The sequence below is a fragment of the Neofelis nebulosa genome, chromosome 9 (assembly GCF_028018385.1).
Source record: "Neofelis nebulosa isolate mNeoNeb1 chromosome 9, mNeoNeb1.pri, whole genome shotgun sequence".
Lineage (NCBI taxonomy): Eukaryota > Metazoa > Chordata > Mammalia > Carnivora > Felidae > Neofelis > Neofelis nebulosa.
In genome coordinates, this window is record NC_080790.1 from 133,798,444 (window position 1) to 133,811,578 (window position 13,135).

The window sequence follows — 13,135 nt, forward strand, 5'->3', positions numbered from 1 at the left end:
GCCCTTATTTAAAACAGCATTCATATCGGGGCACCTGGGTGGTTCAGTTGGTTAAGCGTCTGACTTCATCTCAGGTCATGATCTCACAGTTAGTGAGTTCAAGCCCTGCATCATGCTCTGTGCTGACAGCTCAGAGCCTGGAGCCTGCTCTGGATTCTGTGCCTCCCTCCCACTCTCTCTGCCCCTCCCCTTCATGTGCTCACTTTCTCTTTCTCCCTCTCTCTCTCTCTCTCTCTCTCTCTCAAAAATAAATGAACATTTAAAAAATAAAATATTAAAAAAATAAGATAACATTCCTATCAAAAAATAACCTGAGACCTTATCAAAATCTATGCTTGCTTCCAGAGATTCATTAGGGGCAAATTATTTCTTTTTAAAAGGAATATTAAAAAATACATCCTGCTTTGATTTTTCTCATTTACAAAATGGAGTGATGGTGGAAATAAATATGTCTTATACAAGTTTTAAAGTGACTTACAAATATATCTGCAAATGTCCTCATGATTTTCATGGTAGCATGTATTTTGAGAAGGGCTCTGTTACGGATTTGTGTAGATTGCGATTCTTTCAAAAGAACTGTGTATGTGGGGGTGCTGGGGGTGGGTAAGTGTGCAGGCATGTGCTCATTGAGAGGTGGTTCTGAATTGGGGGCAGAGACTTTTGCGTTGGAACCCGATAGTCCTTTGACACATGAAAAACATCACCCTGCCTACTCTGTGAGCACTCAGTCACCACCCCCGAGCTGGAGGTGTTGGGTTGCTTATTATTTAAACCAATTTCCCAAATGGGTAATTGTGTTCTGACTCATGCAATTCTCCCTACATTTCCTGACTCTTTCAGGTGACTTTCCTTCCTCTTTACCTTTAATGGATGTGTAATGAAATGACATATTTCAAAGTCATTGCTGTGCCTCAGGTTAGGGCGGACTAGGCTTATATAATGTTTCAGTAGAGGGTCATCATAAAGCCTGGGCACCTAAGCCCTACTCCTACACCCCCTCCTGTCCTCCCCACCTTACACACCAGTGAAAAGAAAGAAGTCCTCGCATATGAGATGACTTTCTGAGCTAAAGATTGTCTGTGCTGAAAGTATTTAGAATTAGTCCTTAGTATTTCAGATGGGTGAAGAGCACAGACAGGCTTTGGGGTCAGTTTGCCCCCATTTAAAACGTGGTTCTGGGGGCGCCTGGGTGACACAGTCGGTTAAGCGTCCGACTTCAGCCAGGTCACGATCTCGCGGTCCGGTCCGTGAGTTCGAGCCCCGCGTCAGGCTCTGGGCTGATGGCTCGGAGCCTGGAGCCTGTTTCCGATTCTGTGTCTCCCTCTCTCTCTGCCCCTCCCCCGTTCATGCTCTGTCTCTCTCTGTCCCAAAAATAAAAATAAAAAACGTTGAAAAAAAAAAATTAAAAAAAACAAAACAAAACAAAAACGTGGTTCTGCCATGTTTTAGCTGGGAACTTGAGCACATGACTTTGACCTTTCTCATCCACAGCTTCTTCGGCTGGAGAATACTGATAATAATATCTGTGTCCTCGGGTGTTCACGAAGATGAAATGAAACATACTATGTGAGGACAGTGTAAGCCCAGTGTGTGGCATGTGGTGCAGACTCAATAAATGTTGACTCTCAGATGATTGTTTGGCATCGATTCATTCTGTCAATAAGTCATTGATAGGTGACTCACGTCTAGCTAGGTGCTGGAGAGATAGGTGGATTAATTACAACAACAGGTAATAGAAGGAAGCTTCATGCAGCACACACGGGAACAGAGAGAAGGCGACCATTAATTCACCCTGAAGTCAGGGCAAGTTTCCAAGAGGAAGTGGGCCTTTCAGGAAAAGTGAAATTTCCCTGGAGAAAGAGGCATTCACCTCGGAGACGCACCATGCAAGCAAATCTGCGGGTGTGTTTGGTGTTTTGTTCATCAAATCCACACATATTCATTGAGTATATGGATATGTATTGAGTATACATTCATTGAGGATGGTGATAGACTCTGTATTAGGTTCGGGGGACACAGTGGTGAGCAAAAAACTTTCACCCTAGAGGCAAGATGGGTGCCAAACCACAGCCCATATGGCCATAAAAGGTCTCCGAGGGCAAAGATGTCATTGAATGATAGACCCTGGAGGCTCTGATTAGAGAAGGGATAAGGGGCGTCCAGTAGGGCCCTGCAGGTGACCAAGATTTAAACTGAGACCCATAAGGTGGGTTCAAGTGAAGTAAAGAGAGAGTGGGGAAGGCTCTGTGCGGGGAGAATCACGGTGCTTTCTGGAGCCTGAACTAAAAGCCAGTATGGCTGGGACTTAAGGGGAAGGTATGAGAGAGGAGGCTGGTAAGATTGCTCCAGGGAAGACCACAGAGGGGCCTGAGGGTCACTCCAAGGACTTGGCTGCTTGTCCCAAGTGCAGTGGGAAGTCACTGAAGTGTTCTGTTTTATGCACGAAAGTGCTGGAATCAGGCTTGTGTTTGAAAAGATCATTTGGATGCTGTGTGAACAGTGAATAAATGGAGTTACCATGGACGTGGAGAGACCGATAAGTAGGTGTGGCAAGACGATAGTGTTTGTACTGGGGCACTGGCACAAAAATACACAAACGAAAAATAAACAGGGGCCCTGGATGGCTCAGTCAGTTAAGAGGCCGACTCTCGATTTCAACTCGGGTCATGCTGTCACAGTTCGTGAGCTTGAGCCCTGCACCAGGCTCAGTGCTGACCGTGTGGAGCCTGCTTGGATTCTCTCTCCCTCTCTCTCTGCCCCTCTCTGCCTCTGTCTCTGTCTCAAAATAAATATAAAGTTAAAAAAAATTTAAAACAAAAAGTAAACAGATACGTCTGGTAGACTCCGAGGGACGTGGAGTAGCTGGAGAATAAAGTTGGTAACATTGAGTTACTGAAACTACCTGCTCAGGTAGAGAGTACTGTGGCCAGCTTTGAGGGAGCACTGATGTGTTCGTCCATTTGGGCTGCCATGGAAAAAGAATCCCATAGACTGGTAGCTTATAAACCACAGAAATTTAATTCTCACAATTCTGGAGTCCGGGAAGTCCAAGGTCAAGGCACTGGCAGATTCGGGGTCTGGTGAGAACGTGCCGTCTGGTTCATAGAAGGCATCTTCTTTCTGTGTCCTTACGTGGTGAAAGGGATGAGGGGGCTCTCTGGGGTCTCTTTTATGAGGGCACGAATCCTGTTCAGTAGGGCTCCACCCTCAAGACCTATCAGCCTCCTAAGGCCCTGCTTCTTAATACCATCACCTTGAAGGGTAGGATTTCAACATGTACATTTGGGAGGCCACAGATATTGGGTCTGTAGCAACTATGATGATATTTTATGCAAGAAATTTGCATTTATACTATAAAGAGAGCCAATGGAGGTTAAGAAGTAGGGGAATGAAATAATCAGGTTACTTTATGTGTGGAGGGTATTGACTTTTTACCTCCCCTACTTCTCGAGCTAGGCACTCCTTGAATTTAGAATAATAAGAGATGGTTATCTAGGCAGAGATTGATGGGAGATATATTCTTTTAGATAACACAAAAGAGATATCCTAAGGGGAAGTGAGACTTGTCAGAAAGAGTTATTTATCTTGTAAAGACCCTGAAGCCACCTAAGCCTTCTCTCCTGCAGGAGCCAGTCATCACAGCCCCAACGCAGCAGATCTTCTGGATGGAACTGGAGGAGAGGCAGCCATTTTGGAAACACAATAAGCCAATACCCTGAGTGCGGGGGAGGGGAGGGAGAGGGTAGTGGTTTGTAAGTGTTAATTTTATGAAAGTTTATAAGAGGGACCAAGGACTGTGGGAGAGAAGAAGGAAAGAGAGAATGTCCGATGGAGAAAAACCTTCTCTACTGATAGGAAAAAGGTGATACCACGAAGAATCTAAACAGAGGCCCTATAAGCATTGAGAAGCCAGGAGTAAGTCAGAGAGAGTAGGGAAGTGTGGTACAAAACCACTGTCTTGGAATATATGACTTGAACCCCGAGTAGAGGGGCATTTGGGGGACTTCTGACACTCCATTTCTGATTATCAAAGAGTGAGGGGCGCCTGGGTGGCGCAGTCGGTTAAGCGTCCGACTTCAGCCAGGTCACGATCTCGCGGTCCGTGAGTTCGAGCCCCGCGTCAGGCTCTGGGCTGATGGCTCGGAGCCTGGAGCCTGTTTCCGATTCTGTGTCTCCCTCTCTCTCTGCCCCTCCCCCGTTCATGCTCTGTCTCTCTCTGTCCCAAAAATAAATAAAAAAAAAAAAAAAAAAAAAAAAAACATTGAAAAAAAAAACAAAGAGTGAGGTGACTGAGTTATGAATTGGGTCACCACTCCCTCCCTCCCTTGCGGTCAGTACGTGTAAGTTGCCTTCAGGGGAAGTACCTTGAGGGGTTGGAGTATTGGAAAGGCCTTCCCAGCGATGGGATACAGACCTGAGAACTGCTGATTAGGTAGACTCTTTGGGGAGATAATTCTCCCTCTGTGAAGTTTTGAGTCCGTGCCACTTAATATTCAGGAAATTGAAAAAGGAAGGTCATTCGTTAATTTTTCTTGCTGCATATTGAGGATCACACACCGAAATAATCCGCAGCTTTCCAAAACGCGCCTTTTGTCGAGGGCTGTTCATCTGTGGCATGCCTTCCACTGAACGTGCCTCCCCCGAGTGTGGTGGTGTGGACCGGGCGCATTCACGCAGGGAGTGTGATCAGACTTGCAGTTGTCCATTTTTCAGGTGACAGAGCTCAACAACGTGAAGAACGTAGCCCGGTTGCCGAAGAGCACCAAGAAGCACGCCATAGGAATCTATTTCAATGACGACACCTCCAAGACCTTTGCTTGTGAATCAGGTTCGTCCGAGGCGGGGAGGGCTTTTGCCTGTAGCTTTTAAGTGGGTGCTGGGCACGCATGGTGATGTTTCTGGACATTCCCACAGATCTGGAGGCCGATGAATGGTGCAAACTGCTCCAGATGGAGTGTGTGGGCGCACGGATCAATGACATCAGCCTCGGAGAGCCTGACTTACTGGCTACTGGGGTTGAGAGAGAACAGAGTGGTATGTAAAGAAAATTCTCTCCTTCGCTCTATTTGACATTGTTTTTATCCCCATCCAGTACACCGTCAGACATCTTCGTCATGTCAGATTTTTGAAGTTACAAGAAAAGTATACAGAAAGAAGGAAAAAGAACCTTTTATTGCACCTAAATCCTGTGTTCATATTTCAGTATATTTCTTTTCCTAATGTTTTCGATGCATAAATATGAATGTATCTGCATTAATAGCATCAGCTAGAAATCGGGGGGGGGGGGGAAACTGCCATGCACCAGTTTCTGTGGCAGATGCATTAGGTCATTTAATGTTCCCAGCGGCTCCGTGATGGGGGCACTGTTCCGTCCCCCTGTTTTACAGATGAGGAAACTGAAGCTTTTGTTCCAACTCCAACAGCTGGTGTTTGATACAAGACCACACTCCTGAGCCTGTATTCATAATATGCTGATTTTAAGGCATAGTGTTTTGTTTTGTTTTGTTCTTTTTGGTCTTGCATTTTTCGCTGAAAGTATTTCATTGAAAGTTTTCCAACATTTTTAATAGAATCCGGGCATCACGAATGTTTCATCATCTTTAAACCCTCCTAATTCTGTGATTTTTTTTTTTTTTTCCCCCACTAAAACACTTGAGCCAACTCCTTGAGCTCAACACTCAACCTGGGAATAAATCATTCGAGGTAATAATGACCAGAATACCCATGATCATTTCAGCAAAACTCACTGTTGGTTTACAGTATGAGCCTGGATGTGAGGAATGATTTCTTTGTTTCCAGGTGACCGAGCCTTGTGACAGGGCGGATTGGATCCCAGAATCCTGTTCTGTTGTAGCCTGAGGATGCACCTGTGTGGACCTGAGCGGATGCCTCACAGATATTTGCACGTGAAGCCAGACCTAAAGAGGAAGATAGGACAGGATCTGATTTCTTTTTTTAATCTAGAGTGCTCCGCTCAGCACTTTTTTTTCACAAATTTATATTTGTGGAGCTCTATCCTGATAACACTACAGAGTCCAAGGATGGGCTGTGCCTAGGAATTCCCTTTACTAAACCACAACCAGGCCTCAGTTTCCTCTTCTGTCAAATAGGAATAAGAATACCCCTGGTACATAACTACTAGGGATTACTACAAAAGTCAGCTACCTCTTTGAAGGCACTTCACGATATTAATTTGCATGACTTCAAGTAATTGTAACTAAAGCAGCCACTCTTACACTTGCTGTTATTCTCGAGTGAAGTAAAGTTCTAGAACTTCAAGTGAACAAATTGGTAATGATCTCTCTTACCTTTTTACTTAAGAGTGAACTCTTTCTGACTTGCTCCAGAACTCCCCAGGGAGAAATTTTACTCCATTAGAATATACTTTTAAAATAATAGTTGCTAGAAAACAGCAAATAATTGGTGATTGGGAGTTGGAAATAACAGAAAATTTGAAAACTAGGTCCATGAAAGCAGTCATGACAGTCGTATTTACTAAGCTCAACTAAAATCTATCAGAATTCTGGTGACTTCCTTATTATAAAAGGATTAATTTAAAATACCGCTGATAATGATTAGTGCCGCACTGTCTTGTCAGCGTTAGGCAATCCACCTTAATGATGGATGGGTGAAAATGTTGACTCCAGTAATATCTGTCTTCATATTTCACTTAAAGAGTTTTGACTCTACAGCTTCCTGAATTAATGAATTTTATACAAGTAGAGCAGAAATGCCATGACTGAATCTGTGGGGATGAAAATGTGGTTGCAGCCATAAACCAAGTCGTTTATGTAGAGTAATCTTGGTTAAATTTTAACAGTCATCCAAATGAGCAAATGGAAATTTGGAGCGTTCTTGCTAAGACGCGCTCAAATATATCTATTGGATTTTTCACGGACTGTTGGGTCAGTTAAAGTGCACGGTATTCGCATGGAGTTTTGTTTAAATGATTTGGGATATAGTTTTACTCATTTGGTTATGAAAATTATATGTTGATCAGTGTAACTTTAATATCATTAAATCTTGCGACAGTTATTTGCACCTGCACCTTTTGTGAACACCAAAGTGTGGGTGGAATTAATGTGTACTTGGCAGGAAAAAAAAACGTTTTTAATGGTTTCATTGCTCTAGTCTTCTACTGGCATACACGTTTTTTTATTATGCAAATTAAAAAATTCTAAACATGGTCTTTGCTCATGCAAATAGTGTTTAGTGTATGTCGACCGCCAGACTGTGTCATTATCATGTTATTTAATACGGTCTTAATTTAAAAAAATCATTTTCTGGCACTGTGAATTCATGAGAAAGGTTTATCTTCCTGAATATTCAACGTGCACCTACAATGTGAGCTAGCATTATTTTGAAATGCCTCTTTGTTCCTACGTTGTCTTTGATGTTTCATTCCCGGGATTTTAGACTAACCTTTTGTTTTTCTCCCAGAGAGATTCAATGTGTATTTGATGCCATCCCCTAACTTAGATGTACATGGCGAATGTGCCTTGCAGATTACATATGAGCACATCTGTCTTTGGGACGTCCAGAATCCCAGAGTCAAACTCATCTCTTGGCCGCTAAGTGCCCTGCGGCGGTACGGGCGAGATGCTGCTTGGTTCACTTTTGAGGCAGGGAGGTGAGTTTCATGACTGTTCTCCTACTTATTTTTTCCTTTTCCCAGGTTGGCCTATGAGATCCACCCTGAAGTGTGCTTCTACAAATGCGTAGAGCTCCAGCCCTGTAATGCCAGGCGTATTGTAAAGTAGTCAGATATTCCATATGGCTTTATTTCCCATGGAGAGTTCTCATGTTTCAGCAATGTGATGTAAACTTTCATTGCGCAGTTTGATTCCATACCACAGACTGACATAGAATTAGGTGAAAATGCCAGAAAGGTACCATCTACTGGGTCATGCTGAACACAGGCCAGCTTCTTGGGTTTTGGGAAACATCCATAGTGTTAATCTGTTTATGTTTTCTCCTTGGCTGACTATGGTAGATTATCAATATGAGGCACCGTTCATTTCTGAAGGTGCCATTGATTGGGTTCCATCCATGGTGTGATGAACCGCACTAACGCTAGGAGGTTGATTCTAGAACTGGCTTATTGCAGTCCATACCCAATAAGCACTTCTAGGGCTTTCCCTTTTTCCTTTTAGAAGTCAATTTTGGAAAGAGAAGGTAGTGCCAGTGGTGCCAAAAAATTTGGGTCGATCATTAACCAGAAAGAGATTTTAGTCTAATCAGCATCTCATTCTTCTCCCCACCCCCTCACCATTCTTGCTCCCTCAGAATTTAGGCTCTTCTTTTGAGACATTGCAGATAAATTTTATATCTTGGAATTTTAAATGACTAAATTTCAAGATACAAGTCCTTCTGTAAAATTCACATTAAAGTTGAAGGCAATCAGCTTGTGGTTTTAAACATTTCTGTTTGTTTGTTTGTTTGTTTGTAAAAGTGGATGGTTCTTCCCAATAGGAATACAATACTTGATACAAGAGTAAAAACAGAAGTTGCAAAAACATAAGACCCTAACTTGTGTGAACATATGACAGCAATGCTCCGCTCAACTTAATCTGCTCATTCCCTTATAAGCAAATCCCAATTATTTAAAATTTGCTTTTTAAGTGCCTGGAAATTGAAATGCTATAAATGAGTCTCTGAATCTCCCAGAGATGGCAGAGGTCTTCACATTAGAAAATAAAACTGTAATCTTCAAAGCGATGTTCTTGTGTCAGAATTACTTACTTATTATCCTTATGGGAAAATGTAGAAAAATCAGAATTTGTTGGGGAAAGTGGCTATATTTTCCTGTTTGGGTCTCCAAGAATTATTTATGTATTAACCATAACCAGTGAAATCTATGTATGAAAAATATTTTACAATAAAAGTAGGCTTTTCTATTGATTGTATGCCTCACATCATCTCCCACTTGTATTTCATATCAATGGACAGTAGAATTCTGCATTGATCAGGGTGTCTTGGGCCTATTTCGGGTAGCACTTATTCAAGCATGAAAATTTTTCAGTTCCTTGAATTTATGGGAATTGTAATAGGAAGAGTATGGCTTTCTGTCATAATATCTGAAAGCTAAAACCTTAGTAAACTTTTATAGTATCTCATGATGAATATTAAACTTTTTTTGAAATTATCTCAGTCTTTCAAGTTTTCATATTACTCATATATTGCAAAAGTTCAACTTATTCATATTAATCTAGTAGAATTGCTAAGGATCTAGGACACTATTTTAAAGACTGATATTTCTCCTAAGTGTAATAGGAAACCATAGAGATTTTTTAAGCAGGTGTGTGTGTGTGTGTGTGTGTGTGTGTGTGTGTACGAGAGAGAGAGAGAGAGAGAGAGAGAGAGAGAATGGTGTTTATATTTTGTAGGCAGTGAGATAGAGGTGGCAAGTGGATATATGGGGAGATACCAAAGTAGCTCAGGTAGAAGAAATGGCGGATGGAAATTACAGATCTATTGGAGACGTAAATTTCAGAAATATTCCAATGGCCTTTGACCCAAAAGCATAAAAGTGCTAACTTGTAAAACGAAAGCATTTTGTTCTATGACTTTAGTCTCTTTATGGTCTGACCTTCAGGGTATCTCGTCGAAGCCATTAGATGATGAGAACACCTACAACCCATACCACACCATGCTGTGCCTCAAGGATTGCAGGGACTCAGAACACTCAGCTGCTTTTGAGTCGTGTTCTTATTCAGTGGTCGTGCTCTGTGGATGATGCTAACTTGCAGCGAGTCACAGAAGGGAGAGTATTGGGAATGTGTTCTTCGGGTCTTGCTCATTTGTCAAACAGCACGGGGTGGTGGAAGAAGCAGTCAGGGGGACACCCTGGGCTCTCATCTCGATTCTTTATTAGCTGTTGACCTTGGACAGAGGGGTTCGCTTCCCTTGTATGTTTGTCCAAGTCATAACTTCCTTGCGGGACTGTTGTGGGGAACAGCAGTAACGCACACGGATGGCCTAGAATAGCGCCGCTTCTCCTCAGCAGTGTCTTTGATGTTTTATTGTGATGACTTTTGGAGCAGGGCTTGGGTCTGCAGGATACAGACAGTGTTAAACACAAGGTAATGTTCCTAGTTTATATTTTGCCTGAAACTCAAATAAAGATGAATTTTTATGGTTACCATCAAGATGCTCAGGATAATAAGATCATTTGTGTTCCCCCATGCATGAAGGTTTCATATCTGCCTTGCTTTATTAGTGAAGATAATTTTTTCCTTGGCTATTTTTGGATGTGTTCAAAACAAAGCAGTTTCCTGTTAACTAATAGGATTTTCTCCCTGTCTCCTATCGATAAATGAAGAGGAGTTAAGTGTCTCCAGGCAGATAGTTTTCACGTATCCAACATGCATCTGCAAAGATGTTGCAGTATTGCCTTCCAGAACACAAAGAATCTCCCCAAGGACTTTGGGCAAAGTTCTGCTCACTTTCAGCTTCTGTTAGAGTTGGGATGGGGTGTTACTTCTGCTCAAAGGGCCCCCCTTTACCCCACCAAGACTGACACCAGGGCATGTGTAACAGACTGAACTAGAAATTGGAGGGAATGAAATGAAATTACAGCTGTACCACATACTGGCTGTGGGCCTTGAGTGAATGACCTAACTCTCTGAGCTCCATTGGCTGCCCGTAAAATGGGTACAATATATGACATACGTCGCAGGATTGCCATGAAGATTAAATAAAGGTGTATGTGTGAATGCCTGGCATAATGCTTGGCACATAGTAGGCAGTTGTATCAACCACACTGAAACAGCAGGGAAGAAATTCATTGGCTCACATAACCACAAGTCCAGGAGGTAGGGATGGCTTCAGCCTTGACTTGATTCAGAGTGTACATGACCCTAGGTTTCATCTCTCAGTCCTGTTGCTTCTAGGATGGCTTTGCTCTGGCTTCACATGGTGGCTTCTAGACGCTTTGGGATCCTCTCACACCATCAGGCAAATAGAAGAGAGAGAAATTCCTACCATATATTGACCGTTACATTCACTGTGTGTCAGGTACTATACTGAGAACTTTATTACACAAGGCACACAGGGTACCAATAGAATGGGTGGTTCTCCCACAGCAGGAAGGGTGCACTCATGCCATCCAAAGGGGAATGGGTATAAGGTTTAAAAAGAAAAAAAAGAACCCTAACAATATGTGTCCAACATACCATTTAATAGCTGCTCAAAGCAAATAGGGTAAAGCAGTTATTTGACTGTAATTAGCAATATCACGCATCATGGTGCTGAGATGCAGAACCGTGGTTCTCAACGAAGGATGCGTTTGTTCCCAGGGGGCATTTGGCAATGTCTGGAGACATTTTTGATGGTCACAGTTGGTCAGGGATACCATTGGCATCTAATGGGTAGAGAGGCCAGAAGTGCTACTAAACATACACAGAACAATCTCCCACAGCAAATAGGTATCTGGTCCAGTTATCCAGTTGAAAAATTCTGTTCCAGCCGGCATACCGGCCACGAAGAGTAATCACTAAGGTCACTATACGAAGCATTTTACATGCAGTGTCTCATTCATACGGTCATGCCATTCAGTTATCGTACAAAGTAGGGAATATTACTATTTTCATCTTCAAGGGAGGCTCGGGCACCTGGGTGACTGGTCCGAAGGCATTAGACTAGTAAGTGGTAGATTTATTCACACTCAGGTCTTCTTACTTCCAAACCTTGTAGATATCTAGACAGTCTATCATATTTCATCAGGTTAGTCTATCACCTCCATTAGTTATCATATTCCATACTTCCACAGAGCTAGGGAAGAGACGGCGTTCTTACATCACCAGAGGAAAACCATTTGGATATGCATTAATGTATGAATTCTCCTAATTGCTGGAACCTTCTTTTTTTTTTTTTTTTTTTTTTTTTTTTAGTCTGGAGGACAGGCACATATAGCCAGGGTTGTTCATCTCTCCTGGGCAGCAGTGTGATGATCGTAGGTCGTCAGGATCTTCTGGACGCTGTTTCTCCTCCTTTCCACCCAACATAAGCAAATCCGATCATACTTCTGTTTTGTTTTCTTCTTTCCTTGAGGAAATCCAGGGTTGAAATACAAGCTCTTTAATAAAACGCAATTGCACCATGGATTGCCACTTCTTGCCCCTGGAGACCAAGAAGAACGGCTAGTTTATCTGGTGGGCCGAGAGACATATTGCTTATTTTGTTTGAGGTTTTTCTAGTGTTTTGTTTGTTTCTTTCCACCTCGAAGCTCTGAAACTTCAGCCAAGCACATCAGGCTGGCAGGGGCTCTGATTTTTTTATGGGATGATCCAACGGACAGGAGGATCTCACTGCGTCAACGCCTCCCTTGGAACCGTTCTTGAAACGTTATTGTTTAAGGAAAGGTGGCCCCTGTTAGTTTTACAGCTGACTGCTGAGTTAGCATGCTTCAGCGTCAGGCTCCGCCTCACCTCCTGACTGATTTAGATTAATACCCTGGGTTTAGCACCTGCAGGAGTGAAAGCAGCTCAGGTGACATTTTGCAGCACGTCCTGAATAATTACCACACGAGAGCACTCCTCTTTACCAGCCAGAGAGAGTCTCTGCTGTGCTTTTGACATCATTTTAGGAGAAACTTTTAGGTATGCCAAGAATATGTGAAAATCGACATTGCATGTACAAATTCTTTTTCTTAAATGGAGTGCACAAATTTGTGAAAGGTGTTTGGGGTTTTTTTTTTTTTGTTTTTTTTTTTTTTTTTGGATTAAAGGCCTCTGCGCAGTCTTGGCAAAGCAGTTGTTCATTTCTAGTGTGTATCACTCTAAAAACAAGTACTTAGTGAAATGGCTTTGCATCGGAGAAGAAAATTGTTTTTCCCTCTAGCAGATGAGTTTACAGGTCAAAGGACCCCTATTCTAATATAAATCTTTGAATATTCTCTATTTCTCTTCTCGATTCTAAGCTACTTAGTAATTTCTCATTTCTGAGTATTTTATAGAGCATACACTCATTCTTACTAAAGAGTTTAAAACAAATTAACAGATAAAATGTGCTCCGTTCTTCCTGTACTTGAATCCACAGGGGCTGGATCTCACACTCAAACGAAATCAAGGGTCAGATGCTTAAGTGACGGAGCCACCCAGGTGCCCCCGTGGCCATCTTTTGAAGGAAAAATTTT

General features: G+C 42.5%; 1 protein-coding gene across 3 annotated transcripts in view; it reads left to right on the plus strand.

The window, feature by feature from the left end:
* Positions 1-13,135, plus strand: part of DOK5 (docking protein 5) — a 152,993-nt gene that overhangs the window by 99,181 nt on the left and 40,677 nt on the right. For all 3 annotated transcript variants that reach the window (XM_058686014.1, XM_058686015.1, XM_058686016.1), the window contains 3 exons: positions 4,714-4,828; positions 4,915-5,034; positions 7,441-7,630. In XM_058686014.1, the coding sequence (XP_058541997.1) occupies positions 4,714-4,828; positions 4,915-5,034; positions 7,441-7,630 (425 nt within the window). The remainder of the gene's footprint in view (positions 1-4,713; positions 4,829-4,914; positions 5,035-7,440; positions 7,631-13,135) is intronic.